Consider the following 22,625-nt stretch of genomic DNA (forward strand, 5'->3'; position numbering starts at 1 on the left):
AGCTCAAAGAGGCAAAAAAGACATTTTTAGGAAACTTTTGTCTTGAAGGGGTTTTTGCCAACTTCCTGTTGATTTTTGCCGAAGGATGTCAATTAATGAAATGTAGGTCTAAGTGAGACCTACATAGAGGTTTTAATTTCATGTCTCTATGAGATTCCTACCGGAAGTTACAAGCAGTGTTGTCTGTTTTCTTCCCAAGAGCAGTTTTGTCTGTGTTTAATTCCAAGGGGGCGCTAGAGCGCAATTTTGAGTTTTTTATTTTTTTAATTTTTTTATTATATCGCAATTTTCACCACTCCTGATGTGTGTGTCCAGTTTGGTGGGGTTTGAAACAATTTAAGGGGGTCAAATTACAGCTCAAAGAGGCAAAAATGACATTTTTTAGGAAACTTTTGTTTCGAAGGGGTTTTTGCCAACTTCCTGTTGATTTTTGCTGAAGGATGTCAATGCATGAAATCTAAGTCTAAGTCAGACCTACATAGAGGTTTTTGTTTCATGTCTCTACGACATTCCTAACGGATGTTACTAGCAGTTTTGTCTGTTCTTGCAGGGGGGGTTCCCACATCTGTGGTCCCCTCCAAGATTTTTCATTATAATCCATTGGGTTGAGTTTTTCCTTGCCCTGATGTGGGATCTGAGCCGAGGATGTCGTTGTGGCTTGTGAAGCCCTTTGAGACACTGGTGATTCAGGGCTACATAAATAAACTTTGATTGATTGATGTTTTTAAACTTCTGGAACGATAATGTGTTATTTCCCATCTGGCAACGCTAATAAAGGCGCACGCAGCCGCACGGTGCAAGTACCCGGATGTTTCAGTCAACTCCGCTCACAACTCGATGCTCTCTGAGATCGACTAGTCAGCCCTTGCTGTCATGACATTACTATCATGCAGCCTTTGTAATCGAACGCAGAGCCTCACATTCGTGTTGACGTGGAGCGCAAATGTTGCTGCACCGCGACTCGTAGAACTTTCTAGAAGCATCGAGGCGCCACCAGTGAAAAGTCATGCTGGATTTTGCTATTTTCGCCGTGACGCTTATTGTCTTCTTGTTTGGCGCCGTGCTTTATCTGTACCCGGTAAGTTAGCTCGTAATTAGCTGCAAGTTTGCTAATCAGCTGTATTGTCGGCGAAAAAGTTCCTTTTGAGGACGGTTTTACATTTACTAAGAAAAATTCACTGACAAAAAAAAATAATAATATTGTTGGTAACCCGTGTTAGTTTGCTTGTGAATGGAAAGTCATGACAAAAGATACATTTTACTAGGTAGTGTAAAGTGATATATTGTTTGCTGTGCCGTGGGAAATGATGCAATTTCACCTAATTGGTCGGAAAAATATTTTTTTTACAAAAAAATAATTATAACCCGCAAACAATATGCTGTTGTAGCGTGTCTGTGCTGTAATACTCTTCACTACCAGTAGGTAGCAGCAAGTAGCTCATTGCTTTGTAAGCCTACTTTGAGACTAGAGTTAATGATGGTTACAGTTTGAAGTCATATCTAACAATTGCGTCAGGTATTTGGTGAGAACGACTCTATATTGTCAATATAGGCTATTTAGTTTCATTTTTAACATTTTCTGCTGGTGTTGTCTGACATGTGTTGGTTACACGGGTCACAGGACCATAGACATTATAAGGAGACGCAGCATTGGCTGCTCTGACGCGAGAAATTGGGCCGCCATCTTGAAGTGGTGACGAGGAGCTGGCGAGGAGCCTAAACTGACAGTTGACAGGTAGAAAACAAAGATGCTAAACTGACAGTTGACAGGTAGAAAACGAAGATGCTAAACTGACAGTTGACAGGTAGAAAACAAAGATGCTAAACTGACAGTTGACAGGTAGAAAACGAAGATGTTAAACTGACAGTTGACAGGTAGAAAACGAAGATGCTAAACTGACAGTTGACAGGTAGAAAACAAAGATGCTAAAGTGACAGTTTACAGGTAGAAAACAAAGATGCTAAACTGACAGTTGACAGGTAGAAAACAAAGATGCTAAAGTGACAGTTGACAGGTAGAAAACAAAGATGCTAAAGTGACAGTTGACAGGTAGAAAACAAAGATGCTAAACTGACATTTGACAGGTATAAAACAAAGATGCTAAACTGACAGTTGACAGGTAGAAAACAAAGATGCTAAACTGAAAGTTGACAGGTAGAAAACAAAGATGCTAAACTGACATTTGACAGGTATAAAACAAAGATGCTAAACTGACAGTTGACAGGTAGAAAACAAAGATGCTAAACTGACAGTTGACAGGTAGAAAACAAAGATGCTAAACTGAAAGTTGACAGGTAGAAAACAAAGATGCTAAACTGACAGTTGACGGGTAGAAAACAAAGATGCTAAACTGACAGTTGACAGGTATAAAACAAAGATGCTAAACTGACATTTGACAGGTAGAAAACAAAGATGCTAAACTGACAGTTAACAGGTAGAAAACAAAGATGCTAAACTAACAGTTGAGAGGTAGAAAACAAAGATGCTAAAATGACAGTTGACAGGTAGAAAACAAAGATGCTAAACTGACGGTTGACAGGTAGAAAACAAAGATGCTAAAATGACAGTTGACAGGTAGAAAACAAAGATGCTAAAGTGACAGTTGACAGGTAGAAAACAAAGATGCTAAACTGACAGTTGACAGGTAGAAAACAAAGATGCTAAAGTGACAGTTGACAGGTAGAAAACAAAGATGCTAAACTGACAGTTGACAGGTAGAAAACAAAGATGCTAAAGTGACAGTTGACAGGTACAAAACAAAGATGCTAAAATGACAGTTGACAGGTAGAAAACAAAGATGCTAAACTGACAGTTGACAGGTAGAAAACAAAGATGCTAAAGTGACATTTGACAGGTAGAAAACAAATATGCTAAAGTGACAGTGGACAAGTAGAAAACAAAGATGCTAAACTGACAGGTGACAGGTAGAAAACAAAGATGCTAAAGTGACAGTGGACAAGTAGAAAACAAAGATGCTAAACTGACAGTTGACAGGTAGAAAACAAAGATGCTAAAGTGACAGTTGACAGGTAGAAAACAAAGATGCTAAAGTGACAGTTGACAGGTAGAAAACAAAGATGCTAAACTGACATTTGACAGGTATAAAACAAAGATGCTAAACTGACAGTTGACAGGTAGAAAACAAAGATGCTAAACTGAAAGTTGACAGGTAGAAAACAAAGATGCTAAACTGACATTTGACAGGTATAAAACAAAGATGCTAAACTGACAGTTGACAGGTAGAAAACAAAGATGCTAAACTGACAGTTGACAGGTAGAAAACAAAGATGCTAAACTGAAAGTTGACAGGTAGAAAACAAAGATGCTAAACTGACAGTTGACGGGTAGAAAACAAAGATGCTAAACTGACAGTTGACAGGTATAAAACAAAGATGCTAAACTGACATTTGACAGGTAGAAAACAAAGATGCTAAACTGACAGTTAACAGGTAGAAAACAAAGATGCTAAACTAACAGTTGAGAGGTAGAAAACAAAGATGCTAAAATGACAGTTGACAGGTAGAAAACAAAGATGCTAAACTGACGGTTGACAGGTAGAAAACAAAGATGCTAAAATGACAGTTGACAGGTAGAAAACAAAGATGCTAAAGTGACAGTTGACAGGTAGAAAACAAAGATGCTAAACTGACAGTTGACAGGTAGAAAACAAAGATGCTAAAGTGACAGTTGACAGGTAGAAAACAAAGATGCTAAACTGACAGTTGACAGGTAGAAAACAAAGATGCTAAAGTGACAGTTGACAGGTACAAAACAAAGATGCTAAAATGACAGTTGACAGGTAGAAAACAAAGATGCTAAACTGACAGTTGACAGGTAGAAAACAAAGATGCTAAAGTGACATTTGACAGGTAGAAAACAAATATGCTAAAGTGACAGTGGACAAGTAGAAAACAAAGATGCTAAACTGACAGGTGACAGGTAGAAAACAAAGATGCTAAAGTGACAGTGGACAAGTAGAAAACAAAGATGCTAAACTGACAGTTGACAGGTAGAAAACAAAGATGCTAAAGTGACAGTTGACAGGTAGAAAACAAAGATGGTGTTCAGTGTTTTCCTGCTCAAATGAGCAGACTGTTGAAAATAGGAATCGAGGGATTACTTTTCACAAGTAAGATTTAACATTAACGTACTATTGGTTGTAACTTGTGAAAATAGTGTGTGCATATTGTTATCTGCAAACCTATGAAATGTTCTATTTTGTCTTCATTATTTTGTCAGAATGCACCAGAATGCTTCATTTGTTTGTGAAAATCACCAAGAAATCTTCTGGGGGGGGATCACCCCCCTACAGGGGTTTGCTTTATTCTCGCTTTAAGAGTGGGAATAAAAGGCAGAAAAAGACAATAAGCTTTCTTTTGGTGTATTACTAAGCTTAGATTGCTAATAAGTGACAAGTTTGGCACACAACAATGGCGACGGGGATGCCATAGTGTCTCCCAGGATCTTTTCAATGAAGAAAATGTGCTCTGCCTCACAAAGGGTTGAAAAAGACTGCAGTCGCTATTTTATTAATTAGTTGCACGTTTATATTGAGTCTGGCAATGTGTGACGCAGTACTTTGGTGATGTTTTCTCCACTTTAAACTCTAGATAACTTTATGAAAAACAACATAAAACATGTCTGAGATGGGTAGGTTGCTAGTACAAACCCCGGCCGAGTCATACCAAAAACTGTAAAAATGGAACCCATGACCTCCCTGTTTGGCCCTCAGCATCAAGGCTTGGAAGTGGGGGTTAAATCACCAAAAATGATTACCGGACACGGCCACTGCTGCTGCTCACTGCTCCCCTCACCCCCCAGGGGGTGATCAAGGGTGATGGGTCAAATGCAGAGAATAATCATTGGTACTTTAAACTAAACTTTTTCTTGTTTGCAGTCATCCAGAAGAGCGTCTGGCATCCCAGGTCTGAACCCCGCTGATGAGAAGTAAGGAAGTTCAACGGCATTTCATGTCACTTCACTCCTCATGTTCCAAGTCACAGGTGTTCAACAGGGGATCTTGACATTTCTGATCAATTAGACTCTGTTTTTTTTAATATTTCCCCTGAAATTGTTCCACAAATGTAAATGTCTTGAAATAGACTGACATCGATCCAACACACCGCAGTCACATGACCATTCTACTAACTGCACCTTACAGGGTTAAAATCAGAACATGAATAATTATTTCCAGTGTTGGTGATAGGAATTTTGGAAATGCATCCAGTCATTAAAATGGGGTCCCACTTTATTGTAAGCGTTTTGTAAACAAATGATACATGTATGCATTATCCCGTTATATCTCACATTCCTAAATGTGAGATATAACATTTAAATGTTAATTCATTAAAAAAATACACAAAAGAAACTTTTTTTTATGTCAATTATAAACATTCATTCACTTTCTTCTTTCCTTCATGGATCTAAACTTTACCGCTGCCGCCCCAAAATCAAAGTTCTCTGGCTGACGAGGACCACTGACACCTCTCATCTCTGCATATTTGACCAGAATACCCTTATGGGCATTACATATATCAAAATCAAGTACCTACTGTACTGTTTACTTGTTGAAATACCCTTTTTAGAGCAAATATCTACCTAAACCACTACTTTGCTGCTGCCAAAAATTGATTTGAAGGGTATTTCAACAAGTAGATTTTGATATATGTAATGCTCATAAGAGTATTTCAGTAAAATATGCATGTGTAAATATCAAAATATTATGTTAAATTGCTTTTTGTCAGGCAATATTACATTTAATGAACATTTTACAGAAATGAATACATCCAAATACTTCATAAATATGTATTAAGTGCAGGAAGAAATAACAGTTACGATTGTATGTATTTTACAAACAAGAAAGAGCTTTCATCACATCAACATGGGACTAACAACACTCCTGTAAATATCACTAATGGAACAGAAAAGGAAAACTGTAATCTTCCGGACACAATAAAGTCTTCAATCATGTCAAACATGTAGCATTACAACAGCCAATAAAATAAAGTGTTACACCTCGTTACACCGAGTAATCCCCTGTGGACACAACAAGCCAAGCAATGCAGTTTTAGCCAGCGGTGTGCGCTCCCCCCAAGGAAATACATTTCTGGCAGGCAATAGCATTTTGACATAACACAGGCAAATATAAACTAAACAAAAAAAAAAGGCAGAAAGTGATAAATGTTAAAAAAAAAAACAAGCAAATCAGAGTTTTGACCCTGAGAAGGCAGGGTCGGTAAAAATAAAAATCTGTGTCCCAGGGACCCGTGGACTTCTGGAAATGTGCAACCTTTCTGATTTCAATGTGTAAAGACACAAAAAGTGCCGTAACGCCAACGTTGATGTCTTTATATTCATGTTGGCATTTAAGATAGCGAGCGACAAGCTCACAATTGCCTGCTGGTGATCAGTCCTCTACATGCCAGCTAGCGATCAGCGACACTAGCTAACTGCTAGCGATTAGCCCTCTGGTTCCCAGCTAGCGAATAGCGCTGTAGTCGCAAGTTAGCGAACAGCGCTGTAGCTGCAAGCTAGCGATCAGCGCTATCCTTGCCAGCTCGCAGTTAGTGGTGCTCGTGATTAGAGGCACGAGCTCAGGGGTTGGCAACCCAAAACATTGAAAGAGCCGTATCGGACCAAAAATACAAAAAACAAATCTGTCTGGAGCTGCAAAAAATAAAAAGCCGTGCACAAGTCTTATATGAAGGCGACACATGATGTAAGTGTCAATATTAGCTATAATAGCCTACTATCGAAATGACTTTAAAAGTCTTATATAAGTGTTATAATGAAGGCAACACATGATGTGTCAATATTAGCTATATTAGCCTACTATCAAAATGACTTTAAAAGTCTTATATAAGTGTAATAATGAAGGCAACACATGATGTAAGTGTCTATATTAGCCTACTATCAAAATGACTTTAAAAGTCTTATATAAGTGTTATAATGAAGGAAACACATGATGTAAGTGTCAATATTGGCTATAATAGCCTACTATCGAAATGACTTTAAAAGTCGTGTATAAGTGTTATAATGAAGGCAACACATGATGCAGTGTCTATATTAGCCTACTATCAAAATGACTTTAAAAGTCTTATATAAGTGTTATAATGAAGGCAACACATGATGTAAATGTCAATATTAGCTATATTAGCCTACTATTGAAATGACTTTAAAAGTCGTGTATACGTGTTATAATGAAGGCAACACATGATGTAAGTGTCTATATTTGCTAAACTAGCCTACTATAGAAAAGACTAAAAGTCTTGTATAAGTGTTATAATGAAGACAACACATGATGTGTCTATATTAACTATATTAGCCTACTATCAAAATGACTTTAAAAGTCATATATAAGTGTTATAATGAAGGAAACACATGATGTAAGTGTCTATATTAGCTATATTAGCCTACTATCAAAATGACTTTAAAAGTCTTATATCAGTGTTATAATGAAGACAACACATGATATAAGTGTCTATATTAGCTATAATAGCCTACTATCAAAATGACTTTAAAAGTCTTATATCAGTGTTATAATGAAGACAACACATGATATAAGTGTCTCTATTAACTATGATAGCCTACTATCGAAATGACTATGTGTCGCAGGCTGAAGTAAATCTTCGTTGACAGAAATGTTGAATTGTAATGTTTATTCTACATATTTTTACTACATTAGAAACTATTAGTAAATCAGAGGCCACTCAGAAGGTGAGATAACTCCTGACTGGCTATTAATGGCCAGTTTTTGTTAATGTTTTTTTTGTTTAATGTTTCCAATTTAAAGGAAATGTCAGGCTGCCTTCTTTTAATAGATTTATTACAATCTTTGGCAAGCTAGGTAATGTTTGCTGTGGTCTGGAACAACATGGCACACGAACAACTATCTGACATGCAGCCAATATTACATACAGATAATGTGTCATGAGACATGCAGCACTAAATTACATACAAAGGGGATAAAGTAAAGGATGTTAAATGCGCTGAAATATGTCTACGAAATGAGGCAGAATGATGCAATATGTACATACAGCTAGCCTAAATAGCATGTTAGCATTGATTATTTGCAGTCATCCACTGACCAAATATAGCTGATAAGCACTCCAACAAGTTAATAACATCACCAAAGCACACCTTTGTGTATTCTTGCACAGTATAAAATGTTTGGTGGAAAAAAATGAGATTTTACATCTAAACTAACTGTTGCGTCACAGTCCACACTATGGTGAGTTCGAAGTTGAAGTGGCAGTTCACTATTAGCTGCGCTATACTGTATTCTTTGAATATCTTAGTATTTTGTACAATAACAAGGGACCTTCAGGACCAGTTACCAGTGGAAACAATATCTCTTAATCGTTTTGAAGGTCTTTGCCCGGGAAAATGTTGAAGACATCTATTCTAAATGGTGTGCCTCAGATTGTTGTTCATTGTGTGGTCAGGGATGGGAACCTGCAGGACATTGTCAACCGAGGAAGTCTGCATGAGTTCTTGGCCGCGTTACATCAGGAGTTTGGCCCTGTTGCTTCCTTCTGGTTTGGGAGGCGTCCGGTGGTAAGCCTGGGCTCCGTCAACCAGCTAAGACAACACATCAACCCCAACCACACAAGTAGGTGCACAAGTGCACGGATATGATAAATGTTGCTGAAGTCACCGTCTCTCTACCTGTTAGGTTCTGATGGTCTGACGAGACTAAAGGAAGTGTTCTAACACAGCAAACGGACTAGAGTTTGTTTTAATCCGACCAGAACAAGTGTGAACCCTTAATTGAGTGACCACCGGTGTATGTTTAGACCTCTGTTGCCAGTTTTTCACTTTGCCCTCCACAGCCGACCCGTTTGAAACCATGCTGAAGTCGCTGCTAAACTACCAGTCAGGACTGGGAGGCGGCGCCGGCGAGGCCGTGGTCAGAAAGAAACTGTATGACAGCGCCATCAACAACACTCTGAAGAACAACTTCTCCTCGCTGCTCCAGGTTTGACCTAAATTGTCTAAGGTGACACTCTTTTATTTCCAGGAAGGAAATATTTGCCTTCGTCTTGTGTTTGCCAGCTGGTTGAGGAGTTTGTGGGGAAGTGGGCGTCGTTCCCCGAGGCTCAGCACACGCCGCTTTGCGCACACCTGCTGGGTCTCTCCATGAAGACCGTCACCCAGCTGACCCTGGGCGAGCGCTTCAGGGATGACGCTGGCGTCATACTCTTTCGCAAGAACCACGACGCGGTGAGAGAAGCACAAGAACCACGCTGCCCTTTTTGGCACATTTGTCCTTGGAATAACCTTGGACTTGACCGGAGAATCAAACACGTGATTGTGTGTTTTTCCCTCAAGATGATTGCTTTTGTTTGCTGGCCTCCATCTAGATCTGGTCAGAAATAGGGAAAGGGTACTTGGATGGTTCCCTGGAGAAGAACTCCAGCAGGAAGGCACGTTATATGACAGGTGACTCTTCAACTTCTTCAATTGTGCTTCTGTTGTTGCTGCTCATGTGGACCGGTCTTCAGTTAATTGGCCTCATTCCTATTTACTGAGAGTCGGCTTGTACGGTATACCTACGGTACTCATCAATCAAAAATGGTAATATACTCCGTTTGAAAAGTACCGGTTCGCCATATATTTTTTTTTTTACAGGCATGACGGCGCATCGTCGTCAGGTCATGACATTGCTGGTTTTGCGAGCAGAGCAGCATGTTCGGCAGCGCACACACACAGAGTACTTCCTAGCAGACACAGTGTGTAGACAGAAAAGGGAGAATGGACGCATTTTGGTGTAAAGATAAAGGTGAAGATATAACACTGAGACACCCTCAGGAAGATCTGCTTTAAGACATGGCTAACATCCATCCGCCGTCGGCAGTGTTTTAGCTACTCTAAATCACTAATCCTGGTCTCCATGGCGACAAAGTAAGTGTCTTACAAGTATTATTATCACTGCAGGACGGGGAATAGCAAACCTAGTTCACTACACACTGTAGCTCACCGGCATTAAAATGTAAACAAACGCCATTGGTGGATCTACACCTAACATCCACTGTAATGATACCAAGTACAGCTAGGAGCGTATCTCGTCAAACTACTACGATTACGTCGATATTTTTTGGCATCACAACATCTTCGTTTTTTTTTTAATGTATAAATGTATATTTTGTTTATAAACTCAGGAAATATGTCCCTGGACACATTAGAACTTTGAATATGACCTATGTATGATCCTGTAACTACTTGGTATCGGATTGATACCCAAATGTGTGGTATCATCCAAAACTAATGTAAAGAGGAGTATGTTCGGCAGTGCACACACACAGAGTACTTACAAGCAGAAACAGTGTGTAGACAGAAAAGGGAGAATGGAAGCATTTTGGATCAAAAGCTGGCGATAAAGGTGAAGTTATAACACTGAAACACCCTCAGGAAGAGATGCTTTAAGACATGGCTAGCTAGCTAGCGGCTAACATCCATCCGCAGTCGGCAGTGTTTTAGTTACTTCCAAATCACAAATTATTGTCTCCATGGCACAAATAAAGTGGGTTTCTTACAAGTACTATTATCACTGGAGGACAAGTAATAGCCAAACATGCTTCACTACACACCATAGCTCACCAGCGTCACAATGTAAACAAACACCATGGGTGGATCGACACCTGACATCCACTGTAATGACACCAAGAACAGGAGCATATCGAGTTGATACTACTATGATTACATCTACATTTTTTATCGTCACAAAATCTTTTTTTTTTTTTTTTAATTCATATTATATTCATAAACTCAAGATATATGTCCCTGGACACATGAGGACTTAAAATATGAGCAATGTATGATCCTGTAACTACTTGGTATCTGATCGATATCTAAATGTGTGGTATCATCCAAAACTAATGTCAAGTATCAAAGAAGAGAAGAATAAGTGATCTTTACATTTTAGCAGAAATGTAGATAGAGCAAGTTAAAACAGAAAATAAGCAGATATTAACAGTAAAATATTAATCATGTTTTACAGTTTGTCCTTTATAATGTGTGCAACATAATAGGTGTATAAATGACACAATATGTTACTGCATATGTCAGCAGACTAATTAGGAGTCTTTGTTTGTTTACTTACTACTAAAAGACAAGTTGTCTTGTATGTTCACTACTTGTGGCAGCTAGTTTGAAACATGTTGCAGGCATCAAATTCCAAATGAGCTAATTTTTGCAAAAAATAACAAAGTTTTCCAGTTCCAACATGAAATATTTCATCTTTGCAGTCTATTCAATTGAATATAGGTTGAAAGGGATTTGCAGATCATGGGATTCTCTTTTTATTTACCATTTACACAACGTGACAACTTCACTGCTTTTGTATACACAAATTCATAAATGTTTGTTTTCCTTTGAATGTGTTCTGCTCATGGCCAATTGTGACAACCCAACGTCATCGACAGATTACAGTTCTGTGGGAAGAAAGACTGCAAAGTATGAACAATTAGTGGTCGCTGTCTGTAAGTGTAGAGTGACGCAATCCTGAAATTGTGCTCTTTGGGGTTTTACAGCAAGTGTCATGAAAACCATGGTTTTGGTATTTTGGAAGATGTCTGCAAACTGAATGTGTCTTCAGCTCTGTCAGAGATGGAGTCTGTGTTGCAAACTGAATGTGTTTTCAGCTCTGTCAGAGATGAAGTCTGTGTTGGAAACGGTGACTGTATCTTCAGCTCTGTCAGAGATGGAGTCTGTGTTGTATACTGAATGTGTCTTCAGCTCTGTCAGAGATGGAGTCTGTGTTGCAAACTGTGACTGTGTCTTCAGCTCTGTCAGAGATGAAGTCTGTGTTGGAAACGGTGACTGTGTCTTCAGCTCTGTCAGAGATGGAGTCTGTGTTGCAAACTGAATGTGTCTTCAGCTCTGTCAGAGATGAAGTCTGTGTTGGAAACGGTGACTGTGTCTTCAGCTCTGTCAGAGATGGAGTCTGTGTTGCAAACTGAATGTGTCTTCAGCTCTGTCAGAGATGGAGTCTGTGTTGCAAACTGTGACTGTGTCTTCAGCTCTGTCAGAGATGGAGTCTGTGTTGCAAACTGTGACTGTGTCTTCAGCTCTGTCAGAGATGGAGTCTGTGTTGCAAACTGTGACTGTGTCTTCAGCTCTGTCAGAGATGGAGTCTGTGTTGCAAACTGAATGTGTCTTCAGCTCTGTCAGAGATGAAGTCTGTGTTGGAAACGGTGACTGTGTCTTCAGCTCTGTCAGAGATGGAGTCTGTGTTGCAAACTGAATGTGTCTTCAGCTCTGTCAGAGATGAAGTCTGTGTTGGAAACGGTGACTGTGTCTTCAGCTCTGTCAGAGATGGAGTCTGTGTTGCAAACTGTGACTGTGTCTTCAGCTCTGTCAGAGATGGAGTCTGTGTTGCAAACTGTGACTGTGTCTTCAGCTCTGTCAGAGATGGAGTCTGTGTTGCAAACTGAATGTGTTTTCAGCTCTGTCAGAGATGAAGTCTGTGTTGGAAACGGTGACTGTATCTTCAGCTCTGTCAGAGATGGAGTCTGTGTTGTATACTGAATGTGTCTTCAGCTCTGTCAGAGATGGAGTCTGTGTTGCAAACTGAATGTGTCTTCAGCTCTGTCAGAGATGAAGTCTGTGTTGGAAACGGTGACTGTGTCTTCAGCTCTGTCAGAGATGGAGTCTGTGTTGCAAACTGAATGTGTCTTCAGCTCTGTCAGAGATGAAGTCTGTGTTGCAAACTGAATGTGTCTTCAGCTCTGTCAGAGATGGAGTCTGTGTTGCAAACTGTGACTGTGTCTTCAGCTCTGTCAGAGATGGAGTCTGTGTTGCAAACTGTGACTGTGTCTTCAGCTCTGTCAGAGATGGAGTCTGTGTTGCAAACTGTGACTGTGTCTTCAGCTCTGTCAGAGATGGAGTCTGTGTTGCAAACTGAATGTGTCTTCAGCTCTGTCAGAGATGAAGTCTGTGTTGGAAACGGTGACTGTGTCTTCAGCTCTGTCAGAGATGGAGTCTGTGTTGCAAACTGAATGTGTCTTCAGCTCTGTCAGAGATGAAGTCTGTGTTGGAAACGGTGACTGTGTCTTCAGCTCTGTCAGAGATGGAGTCTGTGTTGCAAACTGTGACTGTGTCTTCAGCTCTGTCAGAGATGGAGTCTGTGTTGCAAACTGTGACTGTGTCTTCAGCTCTGTCAGAGATGGAGTCTGTGTTGCAAACTGAATGTGTTTTCAGCTCTGTCAGAGATGAAGTCTGTGTTGGAAACGGTGACTGTATCTTCAGCTCTGTCAGAGATGGAGTCTGTGTTGTATACTGAATGTGTCTTCAGCTCTGTCAGAGATGGAGTCTGTGTTGCAAACTGAATGTGTCTTCAGCTCTGTCAGAGATGAAGTCTGTGTTGGAAACGGTGACTGTGTCTTCAGCTCTGTCAGAGATGGAGTCTGTGTTGCAAACTGAATGTGTCTTCAGCTCTGTCAGAGATGAAGTCTGTGTTGGAAACGGTGACTGTGTCTTCAGCTCTGTCAGAGATGGAGTCTGTGTTGCAAACTGAATGTGTCTTCAGCTCTGTCAGAGATGGAGTCTGTGTTGCAAACTGTGACTGTGTCTTCAGCTCTGTCAGAGATGGAGTCTGTGTTGCAAACTGTGACTGTGTCTTCAGCTCTGTCAGAGATGGAGTCTGTGTTGCAAACTGTGACTGTGTCTTCAGCTCTGTCAGAGATGGAGTCTGTGTTGCAAACTGAATGTGTCTTCAGCTCTGTCAGAGATGAAGTCTGTGTTGGAAACGGTGACTGTGTCTTCAGCTCTGTCAGAGATGGAGTCTGTGTTGCAAACTGAATGTGTCTTCAGCTCTGTCAGAGATGAAGTCTGTGTTGGAAACGGTGACTGTGTCTTCAGCTCTGTCAGAGATGGAGTCTGTGTTGCAAACTGTGACTGTGTCTTCAGCTCTGTCAGAGATGGAGTCTGTGTTGCAAACTGTGACTGTGTCTTCAGCTCTGTCAGAGATGGAGTCTGTGTTGCAAACTGTGACTGTCTTCAGCTCTGTCAGATATGAGTCTGTGTTGCAAACTGTGACTGTGTCTTCAGCTCTGTCAGAGATGGAGTCTGTGTTGTAAACTGTGACTGTGTCTTCAGCTCTGTCAGAGATGGAGTCTGTGTTGTAAACTGTGACTGTGTCTTCAGCTCTGTCAGAGATGGAGTCTGTGTTGTAAACTGTGACTGTGTCTTCAGCTCTGTCAGAGATGGAGTCTGTGTTGCTGTCTGTGGCCAAGGAGAGAAAAGCCAAGCAAAGCCAGCTGGTGTTTGTGGATACCCTACTTCAGTCCAGTCTCACAGAGCGACAGGTGAGTGCTTATCCCAGGACTTTGCCACAAGGCACACGGGATTAGCTGGTGTTGACGTGGTGTTTGTTTCAGATCATGGAAGACTGTATGGTGTTCACTTTGGCCGGATGCGTCATCACTGCCAACTGTGCGTCTCCTCTCTTTGAAAAATACTCATTTTCCATCCTTCCAAACCAATGCAAACATTTGTATTTACCAGTGTGTGTCTGGGCTCTTCACTTCCTGTCCACCTCAGAAGAAATCCAGGATAAGTTATATCAGGAGCTGGAAGATAATTTGGGCTCAGAGCCCATTTCTTTGGACAAAATCCCTCAGCTCAAGTAAGATTTTGTTTACATTATATTAAATGAAATGGAATATTTTTTTCACTTGATATTTGTCCTCTTGATTAGAGTTGGATACCAAAACTTGGTTCAATGTTGGCACAAATAGTACACTGCAAAAAGTGAAATCTAAGTAAGATGAAATATCTCATATAAGGGTGATATTTGATTATTTTCTGTCTGATAAGATCATTCTTCTCACTAAGCAGATTTTTTGTTAGTCTTTAACTTGTTTGAAGTGTTTTGGTCCTAAATGATGTCAGTAAGATATTACAGCTTGTTGCTGAGATGTGATGACCTATATTGAGTAAAACATGCTTGAAACTAGAATATCAAGTGTTGCAAAGCTGTGTCATCAACACTCACAAGTATGAAACTATTTTTTTAAAGTAATCATTTTTTATTTCAAGCTTATATCATTATGTCAAGATAATGGCTTACTTAGTAGTTACTAAGTTACTTAATAGTTACTTCATTTAACAATATTTTTCAACATATTGAGCAAAAAGGTCTCATTTTTTATTTCTACCAAGAAAAGTGCACATGTTATTAGTGAGAATATACTTACTTTAAATACCCCTCACTTTTGTATTTTTTTTCTTGTTTTTGAACACTGACTTTTTGCAGTGTAATGACCAGAAGTGGAAAAAAATGTTGCTATCAGTGCTAGACTCGTCACCTGCACAGGTGTATGAAGGTGATATTGTGTAAGTAATGTAGCATCCCGACAGAGATTTTACGCTTTTTGTAAACTTTATTGTCATCCTTAACACCCCAACAACAGTCCTCATGCACATTTCACAACACTTATAGAGAACATGCAAACCCTTCATTTATAATATTGTAATTCGAAGATTTTGTGCTTTTTCAAACAGCTAAAATGATGCACAAAACAAACATGCTCACCAAGAATGTACAACAATTCTTCTCAACAAGTGAGGAGAAATAAAACATTTGTGAGAAATGTAGCTTAAAACACTTATATGCATGTACGAGATTTAAAACTGTGAAATTAAATGATGGAATGGAATATTAGGCAAAGAAGTCTATGTACTAATATGATCCGGTTTAGGAAACTGTTCAAACTGTAAAGTGTTCACAAAAGTGTAAAGAAAAGAATCCTGTAAACATCTGGAACCTTTTTGATAAATGAAACCCTTATTAATCTCATTATGTGAATTATAAACACAAATTATATTATATAAAAATGATAAATAATTATTTGTTTATGATAACTTTTTTGAATATGTATTTGTTTGTTTTTATGTTCAGGAAGTGAGCAAACAGATGTGTTAGAACTCTCTATGAAAGGGGATAGGGGTTTAGGATTAAATTAGCTCCACTTCTTTTTGGACATGTTGTCATGAGAACCATATAACTTTATGCACCTTTCAAAATAAACGTAACACCATTGTTGTGATGCACTGGCGAGTCTGTGAGGTGCGTTTATGAATACTAAATATCATTAAAAGGATTTGTTTATTTTATTTTTTTGATGCAATAATTAGGGTAATTTGCTTGTGTTGGTATTTCATGTTAAATGTGTTTCTTGGTTATCATTGTATTGGTTGTAGGTATCGGTCCAAATGTAAACGACTCCCGTTGGACATTGTGTTTAAACAGATACTGCCAGCAGGTCCTGAATGAGACCGTTAGAACCGCCAAGTTGACCCCCATTGCTGCCCGACTTCAGGAAGTGGATGGAAAAGTGGACCAACATGTCATCCCCAAAGAGGTGCAGTACTTGAGTGCACTCAAAAATGACTTCATTTCTTTCCACAAATGAAAGATGAAATCAGTGGTGTGCAAACTGGGATTTGTTTCATGCATACAGGAGTTTTGTTTTCAGTGCAGTGGAACTAGTTTACATTAATGCTCCTCGGACTGGCTGGCACACATCGACACAAGCGGTTGTCAACATAACCATTGATTGAAACTTTTATTAGTAGATTGAAAAGTAAAGTACATATTACATACAATTGACCACTAAATGGTCACACCTCAATAAGTTTTTCAGTTTGTTTAAGTCGGGGTCCACGTTAATGAATTCATGGTAAAATATTACTATTCAGTTGTGGTCAGAGACACACATTCAAAGTAATGCTTGTGATTAGGGTTGAAAAGGGGTGGAAAGTTTCTGGAAATTTACCACGGGAAGTTAAGCTCGGGAAGTTTAGAAACATATTGACCATTTTAGGATTATTCAAAGTTGGACAGCGTCCATGGGAATATATGGGAATATATGGGAATGAATGGGGAATTCCAATCATGATATATTATTGGGCTCTTGTCTACATGCTGCTGCATCTTTCTGGCATACCTGACCTAGCTCTTTGCTCACTATTTGCAGATGTACACCACTTTTCTGCCTTCATTGGTTGGGTGTGAAATTTCTCCACACGTCAGATGGTGTACGTGGCATTATTCTCTTTGTACTTATTTATTCTTGTAAAACACTAATGCAATGCCACACACAGATTTATATAAAATAGTCTTTAAAAATATGCTACTGATGGACAAATGAATAGAAATAGACTAGATGAATAAATGAAGAGTCAATTAGCATGCTAATCCAAACTACAAGCTACATTCTTGTATGACAACAGCATGGCTAGCAGAACAAAAGGCAGAGGGAACTACACCTTTTCATTTACTATTTGTTAGTTGAACTTTACACAGCACAAAAAAACGTAAATTCGGATCGCTAATGTTGTTAGCATAAATCAATGAGATTTAACAGAGAAAATTATCATCACGGCTAACAAATAAATATTTTGGGTTCATTATGAGACTGCGGTGGTACATAAACCTAGCTAGCTAGAGATATTGGCCCCCAAGTCATGTAACAAGTACAGGAACAGCTCTCTAGCTTGAGTGGAAGTCTGCTGGAGTAGTCTACCGTCATACAGTAACAAGCAATTACACCTCTATTACACTTAAATACCATAGATCAAATATATTTACCCCAGTGATATCATCAAAACTGATCTGACTGGATGAAGTCCTTGGGCTCAAATACTAGTGTGGCCTCAATAGTCCTGCTGTAGTGTGTTGCATGCTGGCAATTATCCCAGCATGTGATGGAGGAATGCACAGTGTAGGGTTGAGATTCAACTAAATTTGCATGAATCAGGTTGTTTTAGATAATAAAAATGCTGCAAGATCTAGCATGTTGCTTTCAATGTTTATTCCCATTCATTTCCCATTAATTCCCGTTAATTCCCATGGAAAGATTCCAACTTTGAATATTTCCGGAATTTTGCAACCCTAGTTGTGATTACAGTATATGCTGTATCTGGGTCATTTTCTGACGACATAAACAGGACCAACTTAAGCAGGTTCAACTGTTAGTTTATATATATATATATATATATATATATATATACACACACACACATACAGGACTGTCTCAAAAAAATTGAATATTGTGATAGTTTTTTTATTTTCTGTAATGCAACTAAAAACATGAAAGTGTCATACATTCTGGATTCATTACACATCAACTGAAATATTGCAAGCCTTTTATTATTTTAATATTGCTGATTATGGCATAGAGTTTAAGAAAACTTAAAAATCCTATCTCAAAAAATTTGAATATTTCTTCAGACCAAGTAAAAAAAGAAGATTTATAACAGTAAAACAAAATCAAACATTTAAAAATGGCAATTAATGCACTCAGTACCTGGTTGGGAATCCTTTTGCACGAATTACTGTATCAATGCGGCGTGGCATGGAGGAAATCGGTCTGTGGCATTGCTGAGGTGTTATGGATGCTTAAATAGCGGCCTTTAGCTCATTTGCATTATTGGGTCTGGCGTCTTTCAGCTTCTTCTTCACAATTTCCCACAAACTCTCTATGGGGTTCAGGTCAGGGGAGTTGGCAGGACAATCGAGGACAGTATTGCCATGGCAGTAATGCAATGCCAGTACGGTGTACTGACCATGGCATGACTGTCCTCGATTGTCCTGCACCAGTGTACCGTACACAGTACACTGGTGCATCTCCATAGAGCTTTTCAACAGATACAGCTACAATTGCCGTATTCCCATGGTCAAGCCACTCCTGAACTCAAGACAAAGCAAGAAGCGTCTGACTGACGGACAGTTGCAGAGTGGTCCAGAGTCCTCTTTTCAGACGAAAGCAAATTTTGTATTTTATTTGGAAGTCAAGGCGCTATAGTCTGGAGGAAGGCTGGAGAGGAGCAAAATCCAAGTTGCTTGAAATCCAGTGTGTTCCCACAGTCAGCAATGGTTTGGGGAGCCATGTCAGCTGCTGGTTTTGGTCCACTGTGTTTCATCAAGTCCAGAGTCAATGCAGCTGTGTACCAAGAGCACTCCATGCTTCCATCTGTTGTAAAGCTCTATGGAGATGATTTAATTTTCCAGCATGATCTGGCACCTGTCCACAGTGCCAAAACCAGCAGTAACTGGTGTACTGACCATGGCATTACTGTCCTCCATTGTCCTGCCAACTCCCCTGACCTGAACCCCATAGAGAATTTGTGGGGTATTGTGAAGAAGAAGCTGAAAGACACCGGACCCAATAATGCAAATGAGCTAAAGGCCGCTATTGAAGCATCCTGGGCATCCATAACACCTCAGCAATGCCACAGTCCAATTGCCTCCATGCCACACTGCATTGATGCAGTAATCCATGCGAAGGGATTCCTAACCAAGTACTGAGTGCATTAATTGACATTTTCAAATGTTTGATTTTGTTTTGCTGTTATAAATCTTTTTTTTTACTTGGTGTGAGGAAATATTATAATTTTTTGAGATAGGATTTTTGAGTTTTCTTAAGCTGTATGCCATAATCAGCAATATTAAAGTAATAAAAGGCTTGCAATATTTCAGTTGTGTAATGAATCCAGAATGTATGACATTTCCATGTTTTTAGTTTCATGACAGAAAATAAAGGACTTTATCACAATATTCTAATTTTGTGAGACAGTCCTGTATGTATATATACAGTATAATGTGTATAAAAGGATTCAGTAACTTCCTGTCATATTTCAGACCCTAGTGATCTACGCTTTGGGAGTTGTACTGCAAGATTCCAACAGCTGGAGCGGCGCCAACAGGTCTAATTTAACATCTGCATTGTCAACCGATAATGATATTAATAAGGTATATTTTTTGATTAAACTTTCAGATTTGACCCGCATCGATTTGAGGACGAATCCTCCAGGAAGACTTTCAGTCTGCTTGGTTTTTCCGGCAATCAGACGTGTCCAGAGCTCAGGTGACTGCCGCAATGAAGGCACAACGGTACGTCCATTTATTGAGCTAAGAATCCTTTTTGTGGACAGATTTGCCTACACCGTAGCTACAGTCCTGCTCGCCACGTTAGTGCGGCGACTTAAGCTTCACCGGTTGGAGGGTCACGTCCTGGAGGTCAGGTCAGAGCTGGTATCGACACCAAAGGATGAAACCTGGATCACCGTCAGCAAAAGAACTTTGAAATAGTCTCTTTTTGGAAATGACCTGTAAATGTTCATCATTTAAGAAGACTGGTCAAAATACATTTTTACACAATAGCGTTTAGATGTGTGGTCCATGTTTGAACAATTCCACAAATTTCAGAATCCAATAAATGTACATTGTGTTTTCATTGAGGGCCACACTGCAGTTCTACTTGTCTTCAGAGGGCTGCTTGTAACAGCAAATCTATGCATTTGCCTGGGCTTTTCATTGTTATATACATTTTTTATGTACACTTTAAAAACAATCTAGATTTATCGGTTAAAAAAACTGGCAACTCAGTCACCAACATTTTACTGTAAAATTATACAGTGTTTCTAAAGAGTACTACTGTTTTTTTAATGTTGCCAATTGGGCTGCTGTTTTTTTTTGTGCCATATAAAAACAAACCGTAGATTTTATGGGGAAAAAAAAAGGCAACTCAGTCAACAGAACTGTACTGTAAAATGCAGTGTTTGTTTAGGAAAAAGCAAAAAATGTCAATACTGATGTGACGGACTCATGCCGTTGCGTGGGTTCCCAGGACCATCAAGGAAGGACATTGCTTGAGCAGGTTTGACTTTTGTTTATTTTTCAATAAAACCTTGTCCGCGGTCGGGTCGCTCTTCCGCTGTGCCTCCTTCTGCTGCTCGCCCCGCCGTCTGCTTTTCAGCAGCATTTCGTTTCAATCTGCCTCTTGCTCTCCGTCTCTCGTGCGCTGCAGGTGCTGCGTGCTCTCCCAACTCCTTCTGCCCTGTTCTCTCCTCTTTCACATTGTGAGGAGATATGTCAATCGTGTCCAGGTGCGCGATCCACACACCTAATCTTGCTTGCGGCATCGCTCCCGGCACGCTCCGCCTCGCCGCTCGCCCCGCATTCTCCAATTCCTCGCCGCCATCTTGTGCCGGGCTCCAGCGTGCCCTACCCCACTGCTCGTTCGCCGGCTCCGACTCCACAACTGAGTTTTATTGATAAAAATTGGCAGCTTAGTTGCAAGAAAGTTTTACATTCAAACGTATGTAGTTTGACAACATTATGCAGAGAAAAAAAAAAAAAAACTACCACTGTTTTTATGGTAAAATGTTATCAACCAAGCTGCCAGTTTTTTTTATCGTAAAAAATGTACTCTTTTTCGATTTACAGTAACACACCGTAAACAAAAATACATTTTATAGTAAAAAAAAAAAAAAATAGCAGCTCAGTTGACAAAATTGCATTATAGAAAAAGCAAGTAATACCTTTTTTCTATCTACTGTAAAAACTTTTGTACTTAAGTGAATCAATGAACTCATGTTATGTTCTACAGATGGTGAATGTTTATATTCATCTTGGAGAATGTCTCTTTCAATCCAGCTGCGTCGCCCTTCTGCCCAGGAGGGGGTGACAAGACCCTCAGTACATTTGATTGTAAAATCGTGACATTTTACAGTGAACAGTTGGATGGATAATGTGCTTAAAAATCATATTTCAAGCAGATATTTAAGACTATTTTTATTTGGACAAAGCAATGTTTACAAAGCATTTGTTGCAATATTGGTTTAATTTGGTGTCGGTATTGGATACTATACAAGTTTAAAATGTATGAAATGTTTTGCAGTACATATTGTTTTGCTGTCAAAATGGAAAAAAAACAAATACATTGAGTAGGAAAAGATAAAGTACAGTATTTTGACACACGTTATTTCCAGGCGTTTAGTGGATATGTGAAATTGTCACTTGAGAATTTGTCTTTTTTTCCCTCCTTTTTTCCAAGATTGACAAAAATAACCTGAAAACCTGAGGGGCAAATCCAACCACATTTAATGCAAATCCAACTGAGTTTCTGACCTGCACTTTCCATAGCTCAGTGCCACCAGTCATTTAGCGCTCGGACTCCATCCTTTTTTAAACGTCAATATTTAACCTTGTATTGAACTAGCTCGGTTAAAGTATTATTCACAACTCCTCAACGCCACCCGGGCCGTTTAAAGAATGTCATTCTGCCACTGAAATTCGTCAGTTGAACTGACAATGTGACGTGTTGCGAACTTTTTTATTTTTTTTAAACCTTTATTTATGATATTAACATTAACATACGTGTAAAGAAATACTAATAATCAAAACAAGTACATAAACAGTTAAAACAACCCCATGGGGTTGTAAACTCAAAGTAACTAAAATAGAATGAAAAATATAAATACGGTATGTAACCTATTTTTATGGACTTGCCTCTTTGTGATGTTAAGTTCCAGTTATAAGATGTTATACAGGATATGTCTTCCGCTCTTAGAGCCTTCAGAATAAGAGCTCAAGACTATTTTTATGGACTTGTTCCTATTATAAACTGTTATACAGTTTATAATAGGAACTTAACATCACAACGAGGCAAGTCTAAAAATAGGTTACATATATGTAACAAAGTGTTAAAGCAATCGGGTCACACAAGTTCCGTAAATAATTTAAATTTAGATCACAGCATCATAGTTTTCCCAGCTTTTTGCTTGTCAGAGGTTGAAAGCGTTTTAAAGTAAATTTCCAATTCTTTTTTAAAAGTTC

General features: G+C 39.1%; 1 protein-coding gene across 1 annotated transcript; it reads left to right on the forward strand.

The window, feature by feature from the left end:
* Positions 1–838: 838 nt before the first annotated feature.
* Positions 839–20,241, forward strand: LOC133544061 (cytochrome P450 20A1). The gene is made up of 13 exons (XM_061889090.1): positions 839–1,078; positions 4,899–4,948; positions 8,446–8,612; positions 8,833–8,978; positions 9,056–9,223; positions 9,364–9,442; positions 14,195–14,307; positions 14,380–14,434; positions 14,507–14,627; positions 16,254–16,365; positions 19,647–19,711; positions 19,783–19,872; positions 19,940–20,241. Exons 1-13 carry the CDS (start codon positions 1,007–1,009, stop codon positions 20,094–20,096), a joined length of 1,395 nt encoding a protein of 464 aa, XP_061745074.1. The 5' UTR covers positions 839–1,006; the 3' UTR covers positions 20,097–20,241.
* The last annotated feature ends 2,384 nt before the right edge of the window (positions 20,242–22,625 follow it).

The sequence above is a fragment of the Nerophis ophidion genome, linkage group LG27 (assembly GCF_033978795.1).
Source record: "Nerophis ophidion isolate RoL-2023_Sa linkage group LG27, RoL_Noph_v1.0, whole genome shotgun sequence".
Classification (NCBI taxonomy): Eukaryota; Metazoa; Chordata; class Actinopteri; order Syngnathiformes; family Syngnathidae; genus Nerophis; species Nerophis ophidion.

Bases quoted from the DNA above. Each gene is read 5' to 3' on its own strand.
- LOC133544061 (XM_061889090.1), top strand. From the start codon at position 1,007: ATGCTGGATTTTGCTATTTTCGCCGTGACGCTTATTGTCTTCTTGTTT. The intron at 8,979-9,055 runs GTTTGACCTAAA...TGTGTTTGCCAG, and splicing joins ACTTCTCCTCGCTGCTCCAG to CTGGTTGAGGAGTTTGTGGG. The intron at 14,435-14,506 runs GTGCGTCTCCTC...TGTATTTACCAG, and splicing joins ATGCGTCATCACTGCCAACT to TGTGTGTCTGGGCTCTTCAC.